This window comes from Coregonus clupeaformis, unplaced genomic scaffold (genome assembly GCF_020615455.1).
Source record: "Coregonus clupeaformis isolate EN_2021a unplaced genomic scaffold, ASM2061545v1 scaf0048, whole genome shotgun sequence".
NCBI classification, from domain to species: Eukaryota; Metazoa; Chordata; class Actinopteri; order Salmoniformes; family Salmonidae; genus Coregonus; species Coregonus clupeaformis.
This window is the reverse complement of record NW_025533503.1, coordinates 330,219-349,129: the sequence shown is the minus strand read 5'-3', so window position 1 is coordinate 349,129 and position 18,911 is coordinate 330,219. Positions and strand designations below refer to the sequence as shown.

Genomic DNA, 18,911 nt, shown 5'->3' with positions numbered 1-18,911 from the left:
GTGAGCAAATCTCCAATCTCCACCCTATTCCCTATGTAGTGCACTACTTTAGATCTGGTCAGAAGTAGCCTAGTGCACTACGTAGGGAACAGGGTGTCATTTGGGCCAGAGTCAGTAACTCCCCTGGGTATGAATTCTCTCTCTATCTTATCTGTCTTCTATATTATGTTCTCCTCTCCTCCTCTCTTCTCTCCTCTATTCACTCTATTCTATCATCCACACCACATGCCAGCTTCAACACAATCCATTTACAAGTTAAAGACACACCTTGGAATAAATAGCAAAGGAAAACTACTACTAGATGTATTTTTTATTTCCCATCACCATGAATCATATTGAATAACTGAACAGTAGCAGACCTAACTTCATCTGTTCCTGACTCTGGGTAGTGGATTAAAAAGACCATCAATCTCCAATGATATTAAAGTACAATTCTGAACATGACTGATATACTGAGCATCAAATCAAGTCAAGATAGCTGATGTTTTTATTGTTTGGTTAATATCACCACCGGCTGGACAGGTTTAATGTTGCTTGACTGAGCAGTACGGGAGAATAAAAGATGCCAAATTTAGGGCCGGTTTCCCGGACATCTCCATTGAACATGCTTTTTAGTCTAGGACTAGGCTTAATCTGTGTCCGGGGAAACCGGCCCATATAGTTTAAGTAGAAAGTAAGTTATTCCAGCTTGTAGTGGGCTGACTAGTCCTTGGGAATTGTCCTTTTGTTCCTGGACCATTTTCCATGCAGCTCCAGGTGAAAGAACACAACAGTTAGGGCCGAGACTACAAGCTGTTCAATGATACTGAGGGAAATTACATTGAGACAGAGAACCAATTGAGAAACATATCAATGGTTCTGAATGCCAACCAATACACATCAGAAACATACATCATGATTAATGTGAATGTACAAGACAAAAACATTGCACTTAAATATATATGAATACAGATTTTAATTCATAACATCTTCTGAAGATCAAATCAGTCAAATCATTGTACATAAAACAGCCGAAGAATGAATCATCACATCTGGGGACCATCACCACCAGCATGACTAGTATCTATGTGGACACTACTACAGTTTAACCAGCTCAGCTATAGACTACACCAGCATGACTAGTATCTATGTGGACCCTACTACAGTTTAACCAGCTCAGCTATAGACTACACCAGCATGACTAGTATCTATGTGGACCCTACTACAGTTTAACCAGCTCAGCTATAGACTACACCAGCATGACTAGTGTCTATGTGGACCCTACTACAGTTTAACCAGCTCAGCTATAGATTACACCAGCATGACTAGTATCTATGTGGACCCTACTACAGTTTAACCAGCTCAGCTATAGACTACACCAGCATGACTAGTATCTATGTGGACCCTACTACAGTTTAACCAGCTCAGCTATAGACTACACCAGCATGACTAGTATCTATGTGGACCCTACTACAGTTTAACCAGCTCAGCAGTACCACAGAGACAAAACCCAGGATAGAGGGGCTGAGTGAATGTGGTCTGGACTCTGTGGAGGAGGGTCATTGTGTCAGAGACACTGTAGAAGGACAGAGTACCTGCCTTGTGATCCAGGTACACTCCTACTCTGGAGGACTGAGGGCCTGATACTTTAGTCTCAACATTATTGTGTCTGAAAAAATAACCACCACTATAGCACTCTAAACTCCAGGACTTGTCATTGAGTCCAAATCCACCATCTGTCTCTGTTCTGCTGATGTCTTTATATGAGACTGCTGTAACACACCACCCACTCCACTCCATCTCCCAGTAACAGCGTCCAGACAGACCCTCTCTACACAGAACCAGCCACCAGTTGGTGAATCTGCCTGGATGATCAGGATATGGTTGGTCTTGGTCTGTATAGGTCACCTTTCTGTTCCTTTTAGACAGAGAGAGGAGTGTGTGTGCTGTGTTTGGGTCCAGTGTGAGCTGACAGGAATCTGGGAGAAGAGCAGAGCAGAGACCAATGAGGGGAGTTAGAACAATAAGTTAAGTCAGATACTGTATCTACCCTGTCTTTGATTAGAGCATAGCAGAGATCAAATCAGAGAAATATGTCAGATAGATACCCAGTCTTTGATTAGATCTACTATTGCTATATATTTCTAGAGGGATTGTTAGGAGTGTCAGTAAAAAGAGACTGTTAGTTACTTCAGAATACAGAGACTCACATTGTAAGAACTGTTCTCTGGTCTTGGGCTCTGGAGGCAGTACAACCTCCACTATATTCACTACAGACACACAAACACATTCACAGAGAGAGGGAATGTTATCATCACACCATATTCCACATGTATATGACTAGTAGGGAACTTTCAATGGTCTAAAGTTGATGTTCTTATTATTTTCAACACACCTGTAGTGGAGATCTTGGTCCATTCTCCTTTAAGGAAGTCTTCTAGTTTCTCTCTCAGTTCAGACACAGTCTTACTCACATCTCCAAAGTACTGAAGAGGACGGACAACGATGCTGGGTAAGTCTGAAGATACACTGGTACCGGAGAGAGACTGATAACTCTAGAGACAGAGAGAGAGAGAGAGAGAGAGAGAACAGAACCAAATGATTGAGAGTTTCACATTGAGTTTTAGTTTCATATCACATGTATCAAGGCAGTTTAGTTACCTGGAGGAAATGGATGTGATCCTCTGTGTGTGAGAGCTGCTCCAGCTCAGTGCTTCTCTTCCTCAGCTCAGCTATCTCCTGCTCCAGTTGCTCCAGGAGTCCTTCAGCTTGACTCACTTGAGCCTTCTCTTGGGCTCTGATCAGCTCCTTCACCTCAGAGCGCCTTCTCTGAATGGAGTGGATCAGCTCGGTAAAGATCTTATCACTGTCCTCCACTGCTGCCTGTGCAGAGCGCTGTTAAGAGAGAGAGAGAGAGAGAGAGAGAGACTGACTTGTCTTACTTTAATGAGCCATCCTCATTACACTAACACCCCCACCCCTAAAAGCACATTGCGTGACACCACAACCTCCACACAATCACATTATACAGTACCCAACACCACAGTACAATACACCATCCAGCACCACATTCCAACCGTCCATCCAACCCCTCCTCTCCAGCCGTACAGACAGCCCCCCTGAGCCCCCATACCTCCTGAAACATCTCCACACTGTTGATCATTTTGTACAACTCAAACTCAACCCTAAGGCGTCAACAGTAATGGCATTACCCTGGCAACACAGAAAAACATGATGAACAGTCTGTCATTGCAGAAAACGGACACCCCTCCCCAACTCCCAGGTCAACCCGAGCCAACCAGCTATTGGTGTCCAGGGCTCCATGTAATACCCTCCACTGGAGGACCCCTGAACTTTCCAGCACTGGGAGCTTATAGAGTACCCTCCACCTATACCCTGCCATGCTCTCAGCCCCCACAACCCCCTGCCACTGATGCCCCTTCACTCCCGCTAAGCTCCTGAGGTGTCTAACCTTGAACAGCACCTTACCCCCCACCTCCTCAAACTCCCCCAGGCTCAGAGTGTTAAAAGTCAGTAAGTCCTCCGGACTCTCCTGCCAGTCCCCAGTCTCTGCTGTCACTTGCAGTGGTGGAAACGGTGGTGGCCCCTCCTCAGGCTGCTCCACCCCCCTCCTCACTGGGTCAGGCAGAGCCTCCTGGACCTCCCCCATGACTCTCTCCAGCAGCAATTCAGCCTAAGAGACGTTTGTCCCGCCTGCTGTGCTGACGGGTTTTCCACCCCCCGGCAGCCGCAGGTCTGCTAGTCTCATGATGCCTGCTGCCATTAAAGGTCCCTGCAGGATGGCTGAATGAGTGGACCTCAACAGGATCAGTGGGTTGTGGAAGATGGGCTCCTCCCATACCCATGGCCCAGGCACCACACCCCCCTCTGGTGTGGGCCTCAGCAGCTGCCAGGCCCTCAGTACTACAGCATAGAAATCAGAGACCCCTGCTGTATTGAGTCTCTCCTGCCGCATGGTCTCTCCTATCATTGCTATGCAGACGACACACAATTAATTTTCTCCTTTCCCCCTTCTGATAACCAGGTGGCGAATCACATCTCTGCATGTCTGGCAGACATATCAGTGTGGATGTCGGATCCCCACCTCAAGCTGAACTTCGGCAAGACGGAGCTGCCACCCATCAGGTTCCCTCATCTCCCCCACAACAGAAGTTACTCCCCCTTCTGCTGTCCCCACCTCTCCCAAAAGCCTTGGTAGCTCGAGCAAAAAGTGACATCTTCTAAGAGCTTTACATGGAATTTCCAATAGGACACCTTCCTGGGCCCTGGTGAAACAGAGAACTGAGCCCTGTACTAGGTGCAGACACATTTTGGAAAGCAAAGACAAGGTCACTGATTTTGGCTCTAACCACTAACAACCTACCCTTACACACCTCTTTTGCTACCCCTGCACTAAGATTTGTGCCATGGCTCAGCACCTGCGCCCATTTACACCAAACCCCCAATACACTTAATTAATCACATCACTGTGTGTCTTGCAAAAAAATCACGTTTAAATGTTTTTGGTTTACATATTCCCCCAGTCTCTGCCGCCGTTCATGTTAAGGAAGTCTAACCGTGAAATCTCCATAAGAGGTGGGAGGGAAATCACCACAATCAGAAACCAGTAGAGAAGCCCATAAAGCCACCATGCCAGAAAAAAACATCAATTTAAGCAGATTCTGAAGACATGCCCTTAAGAACCCATGACCCATTTTCTCAGCCTATACCACTTCCTGGGTGAGAGGACACTAAACCCTCATTCTTCATCACGTGTTGTACTGACCTTACAAACCTTCCAGGATCAATAAAATAAGACTCCAGCAGAACCTTCTTTTTCCCCTTTTGTCTCCATCAGGAACCTAGAAAGTTCTCTCACCGTATATACTGGGCCCTCAGCCTGACTGGCTGTCAGCTCTGGATCCAATGAGCCGTCTGAAAATGAGACGCCTTGTCCTCCGCTCCCGCAGACTCACCTCCCCCCTCTTCCTCCATTGTTACGGTACCGTCCTCCTCCTCCCCAGTCTCTGCCCCCCTGCACTTCCCCCCTGATCAGTGCCTCTTCCCCAATGACAGGCAATATTTCCTGGGATGAGCCCACCAAGCCTTTGCCCACCGGAGTCTCTGTTACTACAGAAACCTGCCTCAGCTCATATAGCCCAGTTGCAACCCCCCCCCACCACCGCTTTCTCCACGGCCTGCGCACCACCACTTGGCCATGCACTACTACCTGTAGCTCAGTTGGTAGAGCATGGCGCTTTGCAACGCCAGGGTTGTGGGTTTGTTTCCATGGGGGACAGTATGAAAATGTATGCACCCACTAACTGTAAGTCACTCTGTATAAGAGCATCTGCTAAATGACTAAAATGTAAAAAATGTACTCTCCTCCCTCCTGGTACCCCTGCCATTTATTTTGCAATTCTGAGTAATCACTATTTTAGTACGGATTAGTAAGGAAAAACACTTTATTCAGTACTACTGCAGTTGCTTATTAATTCCAATAGATGGCAGCATAAGACCATGAATGACATTTCAGAAGATTAGTTTAGTTCTCTCCCTGGATACACCACCACTCTCCCTCACAGGAAAACTCCTGCCTGAGCTTTTTACTGTCCCTTTCCACACTGCTAATGCAAGAGGAAGGACTGAAAAAGCATTTAACACGTTACTGTGGAGTAATATAATGATGAGTCATGTTTATTATTACCTGTTTTTATGGTCATGTTTTGAAATTATACTTCATTACTATAATGATTATGTAGTGTATGAAGAATTATGACTTTGCTAATGTTTTCAAGTGGATTCTGAGAAGATGTTTATTCAGTTTCAGAGGGAGCCGTTTTAGAGTGACACCCCATAGAACAGAGGGAGTCTGTTTGTTGTAGACAGGGGATTGGTCAGTATGGGTAACAGCCCATATCCTGGGTAAAGATTAAAAGTACTGGGTTTGAACAAAGGAGAGCAGAACAGACATATTCTTTTGGGACTCTGTTCTCCGAATGATCTTGACATCTGTAAACTTATGCTGAAATCTTGTGATATAAATAAAACGTATGATCAAAGCTCAGTATAAGCGGACTCCTTTGTTTCACAGCATAATTAGCAACATTTACTCGACACTACAATTATCAATAAGCCTAAACATTAATTCAGTCACCTCTGGTCGACAAAAACGTATTTTCCTAGTACATTAATTGTCAAATTCATCAACCAGCATCGAGCACTCTGCCTTCTCACGCAAGCGAGGGGCATGTTGAGGTAAATATGCTAACCGCGACGGTTGCATTATGTAATTTATTGGTGGGCTGGAAGATGCAGTGTTTTTTCTTTTCTATTCAGAGGATATTTACTCCCTTATAATGCATGTTTACTAGGGTTGAGGTTAGCGCATCTGAGTAGGGATTATTTGGGTTCAATACCTGTCCTACCTATCAATCATATTGCTGATTGTAGCCTATAACTGATGATCCTGTAGTGTATTAAGATTATGACTTTGTTAATGGTTTTAAGTGGAACCTGAGAGGATGGTTATTTTAGTGTCAGAGGGAATTGTTTTAGTGTGATGCCACATACAACAGACAGGAAGTGTGTGTTGTAGACAGGGGATTGGACAGTAGAGGGAGCCACCCATATCTTGGGAAGATTATATATACTGGGTAAAAACGAAGAAGAGGTTAGAGCGGCCATTGCAATCTGGGACGCCGCTCTCCGGGTGGTCATGACATCCGTAACCTTATGCTGGAATCTTGTGATAGGAATAAAATTTATGATCAAGGGTTCAGTATGAGCGGACTCCTTTGTTTTACAGCAATAACTAGCGACATTGACTCGACACTACAAATGGCGTCACGAAAAGGGAGGGTCTGCATCTCTCCTTTGTTCCATTCAAGCGCCAAGCTGACTCGTTCCGACGTTATGGCCAGATAAGGGTGAGTTTTTTCTCACCACTTTGGGCATTTGTTAGGTTGGAGGCTATTTGAGTGTGCACTGGAGAGATGTACTGTTAGGACCGATGTGTGCCTTGTGTTGCTTTATTGCTGAGAACTGGGGGTCTGGCTAACCATACATTTGTTTGCACTGGTAGACAGCGCAAAAGGGGGGAGAGAGACCTCAGGGAGTGTCTATAGAAATAGGCTTGAATAGGAATTCTAGAACAATCGATGGTAGTGAATAAGGCAGATATACAAGGCAGATATACGTATACAACTTAGGGTATTGCGAATCTGGAAAGACCCCAGGGGGGCGATCTTAGGATGGGCCGAAAATCCTTTTACGCGTTAGATGTGTTTCAGGTGAGTTCTGGGAACTCGAGACGGTGGTATATATATTTTATTGTAAGTTACTGCTCATCTTGTATCCGACGGGGTATCTGTTTGGGGGAACCTCTCATAGGATATCCATTGAACTCACGGCATCATAAAAGGTAGAGACAAAGAGAAAGAATTTAGGCGCAATGCAGGTTACATGTTGCACGCCACATGTTACATACATGCTAAGGCTAAAAGCTAAGGCTAAATGCTAATGCTAAATGCTAATTATGCTGCATGCTACATGCTAACATGTGACCTTAGAGGGCCATTGCGATGTAATAATGCCTCTTAAATTATGTTTGTGTGTAGAATTTAGGTTCTATGCTTTGTGAGCTCTGTTAAATGTTGTTTGACTATGAGGAGAAAACGGAGTTACTGTTAACCGTCTGTTTGGGTTGGAGAGAGAGCTGAGGAGCTCCCTTCAACGGTTAAATCGTATTGGTGAATGTACTGCGCATGCGTGGACACGTCTGATTTTACGGCACTACATTACGACACGTGTGATTTTACGACACTAGAGTGACATAGGGAGAATATGCCTCTGTTACACTGCAAGGGGGGAGACACAGACACAGACGGAGGAACAAAGATTTAGACATTTAGAGTCTAATGGTGTATTCTGGTTGTTACATCGGCTGTTGTTTAAAGATTGAAACTGTTTTTGTGACCTATTGAATTGATAAATGAGAGAGATATGTTGACGGATTAAAAATAAAATAATTAAATAAATAAATAAAATAAAAATGTTATTGAGATATCTATAATTATTCCTGAGTTAATTCTTAGAGCGAATGTGACTGGAGGAATATTGAATGGTTGAAGAGACTCAGTGACTGCATAAACTGCTAAATTCTTGTCTGTTTCTTTTGTTCTTCGGTCATATGAGACGGGAGGGAGGAGAGAGAGATACAGGAAGTGCTGACGTGTACATCACGTGACAAGGTGTGACGCGACAGAGGATCGAGTCAAATATCAGGCTAGTACTGTTCTGTTTACAAAATCTTCCCCTACAGGATATTTGATGTTATGACAATTTCACAGAGACTTGGCAGAAGATTGATCAATTGATTAGATTAAAAATTGCGTATTGGAGTTTCTGTGCATGAGTTGGTTTGATTAGAGTTTTGTTGGAAATCGAGTACTGACATTATTCTGTAAAATTAAGATAATGGGATGCTTATTAAGCAATGGGGTTTATGAGTACTGTAGTGTTGCTGGATTATAGATATTATACATACCACCTTCAATCAGGAAAGGTAAGACAGCCACTAATTGATAAATTAGTAAAATAGGAAATATAAATAATTATTATTTTTTTGGATTATTCATAAATTTATTTTAAAAATTATATTAAAAATTAAAGGGAGGAAGCCATAGGCTATATAGTCTAAAATAAAATAATGCACATTAAAGGAATATAAAAGAGTTGTTAAGATGGGGAAAAAGGATATAAGGACTAAGAAGGTAATTACACCTGTTGATATAGTTGAAAATAGTAAACATTGCAATACCATTAACTAAAGGTTGCCTGGGGCAGAGGGGCCGTGAGAGAATTTTACTGTCTTGATTGATGGATGGATAAACGAAGAAGGCTGCCAGACAGGTTTTTCGCTCTTACACTCTGTTACGGATACAGGTATCCTGTGTTTTTGTGTGTTTCTCTCCTTCTGCCCTAATCACAGGTGTCCTGTATGTTCCTGATTGGTGGTCGTTGAGGTGTCTGCTGATTGGACCAATCAGTGAACATTCCTGTGCATTGCACCACCTGTTACTCGTTTTTTTTAATCACACATCCCATTGTATAAAAACCAGTCTTGTGTTTGTTGAGAGGAGAGAATATTTCCGTATGTGAGTATGGACACTGTGGTGTCCTGTTTTTGGTTACTCACTAAGTTGCTGGTTACTATGATTGGTAATTCTGTTAGACCACTGTTTTGTATGTGAGTAATGGATACTGTGATGTCCTGTGTTTAGAGTACTCATTAGTTTGCTGGTTACTCTGTTTGGTAACTATTGTGTGTTTCTGGGAAAAGGGGAGTTTGAGCTAGCTGCCCTTGGGCATACATTTCCCGTAGAAAGAACTGTCTATAAACACTAGTTAGACCTGAGCGGACCACCCCCTGTATTTTTGTATGGTAGCAGTAGCCTAGCGGTTCTTGAGGCAGGCAAGATCAGTTTAGGGGTGTTTTACACTATTGTTTCATTTCTTGGGTCCTGCTCAGCCCTTTTTCCCAAACCTTTACCGTGTGTTCAGAAATAAACCATTTGTGTTTGACGGTAGTTCATGGTTGTTGTGTCATATTTGTTCTCACTGTTCCATGCCACCCTTATAATTTACATGAATTATGTTACGGGTCTCATGTCCATCCACCCTAGATGTTTAGAGCCACGGGGTTCGTAACACACTCCATAAAGATTTGTTCATATTTCATAGTAATGTATTCACACTTCATAAAGATTTGTTCATATTTCATAGAAAGGTATTTACACTCCAGAGGGAAATGGTTTTGGTTTATTGTTAAAGATACTCAATAAGATAAATTGTAACTTGTCATAATCCTGTTCTTTTTGTTTTCGAGACTTTTAGTTAGTCTCGAAGGGGGGAATATGTAGTGTATTAAGATTATGACTTTGTTAATGGTTTTAAGTGGAACCTGAGAGGATGGTTATTTTAGTGTCAGAGGGAATTGTTTTAGTGTGATGCCACATACAACAGACAGGAAGTGTGTGTTGTAGACAGGGGATTGGACAGTAGAGGGAGCCACCCATATCTTGGGAAGATTATATATACTGGGTAAAAACGAAGAAGAGGTTAGAGCGGCCATTGCAATCTGGGACGCCGCTCTCCGGGTGGTCATGACATCCGTAACCTTATGCTGGAATCTTGTGATAGGAATACAACTTATGATCAAGGGTTCAGTATGAGCGGACTCCTTTGTTTTACAGCAATAACTAGCGACATTGACTCAACACTACAATCCCCACACTAGAAACACCGAAAACTATCTGTACTAGCAAACCCTGTGTTCCACCCCTCCCCTGTGTAACCTTGAAGTTTGTTAAGAAACAAACACTTGTCTACGAAAACAGACATGTTTAACGGATTCCGCTTGGCACCCAGCCGAGAGCACACGAAAACCACTTGCAAATTTACAAAAACTAACCAACTACTTGCGGTCTGTTCGAAAGCAATAAACGGAGGCAGATTAGCCACCACAACTCTTATCGAAAGAGGCGACATCTGCACCAACACACCCCTCACAAAAATCCCACTCACAACAAGACAAACCTTTTTCATTAACACAACCACCGCCTTGTTCATTCTGGATGCAGAGTGCAGATGTTCCGCTCCAACCTGTTCGCCGACCATGAGCAAAACTTCCTCCACACCTTTCTCCGGACCGCACCCGAAGCGACAGCGTTTCTTCTCCACTCGGTTGAGGCCATCACGCCGCCCTAACAAACTACCCCTACTCCCCCCTCACCTCTAAACGATAAACAGTGGAAACCAATAAACAAACCCTCCACCATGAGAAAATACATTCATAAAATACGCAAGAACCAAAAGAAAAAATAATAGTAGCCCTCCTCACGAACCACAATCTCTTACACCTACAACTTCTTCTTCTATGAAATAATGGCGGTCCACAAACCAACTTTAAAGGTGCATGCCACCACCTACTGTGCTGGAGTGCGTGGTCAATCACGGTTTCCAACATTTCTAAATCCTCCTACCTAACTCAGTACTTCTGAGAAAACAAAGAAGAGCCCTACTAACTTCTAATAGACCCTCCCCCATCCCCAAAATCCCTTCCAACCCCAACCCCCCCAACCTCAATGACCCTACACTTCAATCTTTCCCTCTCTTCAACATACTTACAACAATATAACAACAAATGCTCCACCGTTTCATCGACCATACCCTCCACACACAAATCATTCCCATTCTTGCCAACCAGATGTAATGACGAGATCAATGTACAATGTCCTAAGCGCAATCAAGTAAACACCACATCTTCCTTCCTAATCTGACTTTTGAATCTTGGTCCACCGACCTTTCTTTGGAGGACATATAAATGCCGGCCCTTGTGCTCAGAGTACCATCTCTTATGCCACACATCTATCAAAATGGCTCTGATCTTACATTTGGCCTCACCTCTACCCAGTGGAACATTAATATCAATTATATCTCGTTTCAAAGCTCTTTTAGCTAACTGGTCTACAATTTCATTCCTTTCCACACAATAGTAGGTCACTCCTATTAGATTTACCAGATTATAAACTATTCAATACAGACAGAGAATCTGAGAATACTATAATTCTACCAGGTTGTACGTCCTCCACCCACTGGAGGGCAACTATTATCACCAACAGTTCAACTGAGTATACTGACAGTTCATCTGTTTGTCTTCTACATATCTGCACATCAAATTCAGGAACGTAAACGCCTGCTCCTGTGAGCCCACTATCTGGGTCCTTGGATCCATCTGTGAAAAGCGGTAAAAATGCATAAAAACTTCTACCAATGTAATTGTCAACCAGTTTCTCTATATCACTGACTTCTGACCAATCTTTCCTTTTCTCTACCAAGGTTAGATCAACAACAGGGTCTGGGAGTAACAATGGAGGAACATCCCCTATCACCACAGAAGGGCCATCCTCCAACTCCCTCAAACCACTCTCATCAGCAAGCTTTCCAACTGTCCAACCAAAACCACTGCCTTGTCTACTAGTATATTCCCAACAGTCATCTAGAACAGTAGCAGTGGGATGCTCAACCTCACAGCCTTTCAACCCAATAAGATAATGACAATTTTTTACGCTGTACATCCAAAGGCATCTCGCCTGCCTCCACTAGTAAGGCACATACAGATGTTGATTTAAATGCACCAATACATATCCTTAAAGCTATATACTGGATTATGTATTTGCCGCTGTTCCATAAAATATACACTCATAATCAATTGTCGTCCTGATCAGAGCTCTATAAATATCCATCAATGATTATCTGTCAGCACCCCATTCATAACCAGAGACCCACACAACCAACTACCGCAAAAGTGATGGAATGAGAGAGACAGAGTCATCGTTACAACACTGGACATAGCGTAATATAACATTTCTTCTTCTTTGGGGTTTAACGGCGGTTGGTATCCAATATGTTGCATTACCGCCCCTACTGGACTATAATATAAATCCATTTTACTATGTGATACAAAATGGGAAAAGGGGAAACTATAATAATTTTAAAAAACACCCTTCCAACTAACCCTACACATTAAATACCCATTACCCCATTCCACTACTTTGACCCTACCTGCTCCTGCACCATGCCAATGGCCTGGGAGGACGGGACACCACCACTCAACACACCCTGTAACTCTTCTGAAGTCAAATCTTGTACGGCCAAATACTTCTCTGCAGCTGCCACCACAACATCTATTTTCTGTGATTTACGTTCCATTTGTGCGGTACAGTTGATAACCATTGCTATGAACGCTAAGAAGCCAACATTACTAAAGCATATATCACTCGTTGGCCTATCCCTCTGTGCTGGCACAGATCTACTACTCACAGGGATCCTCTCAGGATCTCTCACCCTTGACCCATCCTCCTCTACTTTCTTCACTGCCTCAGCATACGACACCTTCTGCACTACTCTGACTCTAGCCACCTCAACCTGCCTCTCTCGCACCGGACACTTCCGATCCCCTTCAACATGGGCATCCCAACAGTTGACACACAACTTTCTCCACCGAAACTACACAATCCTCCATCCCATGCCCTCCTGCACACTTCCCACATCTTGGAATCTCCCTCCTACAAACTGCTGCAACATGACCATAAACGTTGCACCTGAAACAGCACAGTGGATTCGCCACAAAAGCTCTAACAGGATAACTGATATATCCTAACATGACTTTGTCAGGTAAAGACTCAAAACTCAAAAGGACTGACAGTGACTCCTATGTTTCACCACGCTCAACACCAGGTCTGCACCAAACGGCGGGCATCACAAACACCAGGAATCTTCAACTTGAATTGCTCCACCTCCACACTTAACATCACCCCAGAAATCACTCCTTTCAATGGTGCCCTGTTCCTAAGAGCAAAGCAAGAAACAGATCTTGACCGAAGTTGCGTGACATGGAGCGCCCACTCCCTCTGGTCAGAAGAAACACAAAGAAATATCACAAGTCCACTACAGGTTACCTTCACTGATTCAACTGCACCCAACTCCTTTCCCACCCAACATGAAACCACAAATGGATCTGCCAAAAGGTATGGATCCACTTTCTCCAAAAATGTAACTTCTACTGCACCAAATTCTTCTTTATCATGTCCATTGATGCCAGGCTCTGGTTCTGAGCTCTTCACCACACCTTCTACCTCACTTAACTCTCCCTCATTCATTTCCATTTCACCTCCAGAACTCGGTCTGGCGCACGGCTCACTCTGTTTGCACTTGAGTTATAACATTTGAAAGTCTCTATTCCTTTGAAACTTTTGTGAGTGTAATGTTTACTGTTAATTTCTGGTTGTTTATTTCACTTTTGTTTAGTATCTATTTCACTTGCTGTGGCAATGTAAACATATGTTTCCCATGCCAATAAAGCCATTTGAATTGAGAGAGTGAGAGAGTGAGTGAGTGAGTGAGTGAGTGAGTGAGTGAGAGAGTGAGAGAGTGAGAGAGTGAGAGAGAGAGAGAGAGAGAGAGAGAGAGAGAGAGAGAGAGAGAGAGAGAGAGAGAGAGAGAGAGAGAGAGAGAGAGAGAGAGAGAGCGCTCCATGTTAATGTATAGGGGACATGAGTCGGTCATGGTTACTCATGGTTATATGATGAGGTAGCCCCGCCTTCGACTTCAAAATCAGTGTCGGCCCTCAGCCCAATAGGGAATGTCCTCTTGGTGTAATGGTCAAGATGTTGTTTTCTCCCTCAGTAGACCCGGGTTCATATCCCGCCGGTTACATTAAGCAGTCTATTCTCTGAAAGGTGTCCAGACAGCCTGTTCCCAACAGTGGGGTCAGTGGGATTGGATAGGGGCCTCTCTCCCTCTCTCTCTCTCTCTCTGACTGGAGGAGAGAAGTGAAATGGTGTGTCTCCTCTGGTCAACAATACTCACCTTGAGAGACTCCACAGCCTGTTGGAGCTCCTTCAGCTCCTTCTCTCTCTCCTGGAATCTCTGCAGGACTTTCTGCTGACTCATCCCCAGCTGCCTCTGTGGAGAATCACTCTTCAATGAGCTATCAAGCTTTATTTGTCCAGTAGATCAATAGTATAGTAATGGGACATAGGGCCCATAGAAGATAGGGATTAAAATGTTGAGGAAGTGTTTGTGTGAAATTATATTATTATATTGTTATGTGAATGATTATAGATTTAACAGTGCACATAACAGGGGAGCTGATTGGGTGTTTGATAACAAATTACAATGGTGTTTGACGTTAGAAAATGGTGATACATTTGGAGACTCTGGGTTAACACATCTATATAATCAAGGTTTGTGTTCATATTTGTTCTGCCGTGGATCTATATCATTTGAATGATCTCATAGTCAAACAGCCTTAGTTCCTACTGTATCTTTAATTATTTGTTTATCAGACAGTCACCAACAAGTAGTTCTGGTCTTACCTGTTTCTCAGTCCTCTCTGCTGCAGCTGACACTGTATCATGGCCTTTATGTTCATCCATTGTACACAGATAACAGATACACTGCTGATCGGTACGACAGAAAACCTCCAGCAGTTTGTCATGATCAGAGCAGATCTTCTCCTGTAGTTGTGTGGTGGCTTTGACCAGCTTGTGCTTCTTGAAAGCAGGAAATTCATAGTGAGGTTGGAGGTGAGTCTCACAGTAAGAGGCCAGACACACCAGACAGGACATAAGGGCTTTCTGCTTTCTGGTCCCAGTGCAGAAATCACACGCCACATCTCCAGGTCCAGCATAGCACAGAGCAGGAGGGGGAGCAGCCTGGAGTCCTGTCTTCTTCAGTTTCTCCACCACTTCAGCCAGCACGATGTTTCTCTTCAGAACAGGCCTTGGGGTAAAGGTCTGTCTGCACTGTGGACAGCTGTAGACACCTTTCAGATAATCCTGATCCCAGCTTTCTTTAATACAGCCCATACAGTAGCTGTGTCCACAGGCAGTAGTCACCGGATTCTTTAATAGATCCAGACAGATGGAGCAACAGAACAGTTCCTGATTCTCTGCCATTTTGGTGCTCTCTCCCGTAGGTTAAGCAATGGCAGTGTCAAAGATTACTTTCTGTTTTATGGAACTCTACACCAGAGGACAGGGAGGGGCTTCCTACTTGACTGTGTACTCTGTATGTAGAGGGGGTGTGGTTTCTTTGATAAGGAAGTGTGACAGAGTGTTGGGTAGTAGGCAGAGATAGTTAGTATTTATGTTACATGTATTTGAAATACATATTTTAATTACTTCTGAGTATTTAGTCATTTGAATTATGCTGGGCTGAACTACACTCCAATGTATTTTCAAAATACTAAATATTTTTCAATACCATTTTTTATAACGGTTCACATCTTGTGGCCCCGCTTTCACCCTGCATTAGTATCAGAAGTCTGATAGCACTATGGTGTGATAAGAGCGTCTGCTAAATGAACGAAATATACATGAAAAAAAGAACACTTGAAAAGCATGCTGGGTATTAAAATAATGAGCTCTGCACCTGAAAGAAGGCCAATAATAATACCCAGTGTGCTTTGCAATTGTTCATTTTTACATTTACATTTCAGTCATTTAGCAGAGACTCATATCCAGAGAGACTTACCATCAGTACATTCAACTAATTTAGATGAACAATCTCATATCACAGTCATAGAAAGTAAAAGCTGTTTTCTTCCGTCACTGAGAATGTTGTTGTAGTGAAGGTGTGTACTAGCAAATGTATTTACCTGTATGTATTTGTATTTTATCTACATACAACTACAAAAGTATTTTGTATTTTTGTTTGATACATTAGTCTTTAGAGTATCTTGTATTTTTAACAAGATCCATTTTTGATGTACAGTATATTTTGCCCATCTCTGTATTGATATATAGTCTCTCAGTGACTAGCTGATTTGGTTATGGCTACCTAGATTCATGTGGAGATCACAGGTCCTGCATTTAATTCCAAAAAGTTTCCCCTCAACCCTGTTTGATATGTTGTCCTCTCAGGTTCTACTGACTGGTGAACCTGAAGTGGACGGTAGTGTTTCTGGGTATCACCTACATCCAGCAGTCAGTAGCCAACTTGGCTACTGACTGCTGGATGTAGGTGATACCCAGAAACCGCATGGTCCAAAACAACCTCATCTTCAGGTCCAAGAAAGGTAACACAACCTCAACCTCATCTTCAGGTCCGCGCCAAGGAGAACAACGGGGGGGCGCTACAGTGAGACGCACATGGAGAACGTCAAGGTCCTGGCCAGGCTCTTTCCCCTGTACCTCTTGCAGATACTGTACCGAGCCTGCATCACTCAGGCAGGTCGATGTAATGGAGAACATCAGGGCTCTACACTGACATGCTTCAAAGGAGATAAAACAGGCAAATCTATCATGTTTATTTATGCTCCATAAAGTTGTCCTAGAATCTGTTGTTACCCTGACCTCTCCCACAGATTCCATCAGGTTACTACATTCAGACCATGAACTCTAACCTGCACCTGAACAGCTTCCTCCTGCCCATCGGTGCCACGAACGTCATCAGCATCCTACCTCTGCTGCTGCTGGCCCCTCTCATGGAGTGTGTCACCTCCTGTTACCTGTCCATGGAGAAAACACCCTTCTCCCCCGCCAGAGTCATCAGTAAGCACATACACACACACACACACACACACACACACGGACAGACAAACAGACAGTCAGACAAACAGACAAACAGACAAACAGACACACACACACACACAGACACACACAGACACACACACAGCCACACACATGCACAAATACCATCCACATCAATGAGCCAGTCAATTTTAATTACTCTCTCTCTGTTTCTCTCCCTGTCCCATCCCTCCTCTCCTCTCTCAGTGCTGGGTCATGCGTGTGCAGCCCAGTCTGTCCTGGTAGCAGGCCTGTCTGAGGTCCACAGGAAGGGCTATCCTCTGACGGAGCAGGCCCTGTCAGGGAAGGTGCTCCAGGTGTCCTCCATGGCCTGCTTCAGCTGCGCTCCCCAGTACATCCTACTGGGGCTGGCTGAGGCCCTCGTCACCCCCTGCCTGTGAGTGACAGAGAGCCAGCACGTATTTCTGACACACCTATTGCTGCTACACTGTTCGTACACAGAGACAAACTGGGTTGGAGATTTACAATGTCAATGGACACCATATGTAGTTGAGATGAAGTTAGAATGTGGAGTGTTGGAACCAACTGCCAACATGGAGGATAGTATTCTGAACTCTGGAAGCTAGGGTTAGGATGACCCCTACTGGTGTATTAGAGACAGACAAGAGACGTTTGAACCAAATGAATGCTTCTTTCTCTTCCCAGTCTTCCTCTCTTCTCTGTTCCAGGCTCTGTGATCTCCTTCCACCTGACACCCAGTCATATCAGAGGCATCTCTCTGCACTTCCTCCCCCTGTGGATATACTGCTACATAGATTACTGGAAATAGCTGATTCATTGTGTCAATCAATTCAATAACAGAGCAATTCCAATGTCATGATTTTGACTTTTATATTGAAAGATCACATTGATTCAGTAATTGATTCAGAATACAGAATTGTTTGGATTCATACATGGACATGGGGGATTTAAATATTCTCGTCTGATCATAAATGGATCAACAATGATCCCAGTTTCTGATTTGACTGGTTTGCCAGTACTACAGTTTACATCAAGAGAAAAAGAGACACATTTACAGAGGATTGCAACAGCCAAGAGGTGATCAGGTAGACAGTAAAAGTCTGAAGCCTGAGTGTCAGTCTGTATGTGCTATCATGCCATCTGTTTAGCAAGACCACTAACAGATCTGGGACCAGGCTACAAAGAATGTGCTATGTCTAAAGATGTATTTTCTTACAATAATGTTAAAAAAGGGGAATTGAACCAGATCATAGCCCTATTGGAAGACTGTTAGTTTTTTACAATCACTTTGGCACTAATTTCAGAACCTTGACGTCATTTTTCAAAACTCTAGACACAAAACTCAAAACATTATGGTACTACATGTAAATACATCCCTGTAAAAGTACTGCAGTAGTAGAGAGAATACTACAGACACAGTGGAATCATTGAACAAAATCTGAAATATATTGATGAAAAACAATACAGTACTGTAAAACATCAAATGCAGTGTTCCTCAACTTGCTTGCTTGTACTGTAAAAAGCAAAACATAGGAGTGATTACTGTACTTCTACATTTTAATCAACTCTGTCTTGTGGATTTGGCCACAGGTTCTCATCTACATCACAATGGATGTTTTCATTAGCCAAACATCTTGGAAAAAACCTTCGGGCATGGCGAATCCAGGCCTGACACTGGTCTGCCGTGACGTCATTGCATGTGTCATCCATGGCCTGGAGAAGAGTGACTTGTTCATGAGGGCGCCTATCATAAACCTTCCATCTCCATGTGGAGAGAAATTCCTCAATCGGGTTAAGGAAAGGAGAGTATGG

The 18,911-nt window shown here is 43.5% G+C and overlaps 1 protein-coding gene across 1 annotated transcript; it reads right to left on the bottom strand.

Moving 5' to 3' along the window:
• Positions 1-1,449: 1,449 nt before the first annotated feature.
• LOC123483224 (tripartite motif-containing protein 16-like) lies at positions 1,450-15,551 on the bottom strand. Its single transcript, XM_045212748.1, has 6 exons — positions 14,922-15,551; positions 14,413-14,508; positions 2,641-2,874; positions 2,375-2,534; positions 2,190-2,249; positions 1,450-1,958 (listed from the first exon to the last, which is right to left on the bottom strand). The coding sequence occupies exons 1-6, from the start codon at positions 15,501-15,503 to the stop codon at positions 1,450-1,452; spliced, it is 1,641 nt and encodes a 546-aa protein (XP_045068683.1). The 5' UTR covers positions 15,504-15,551.
• Positions 15,552-18,911: the final 3,360 nt, after the last annotated feature.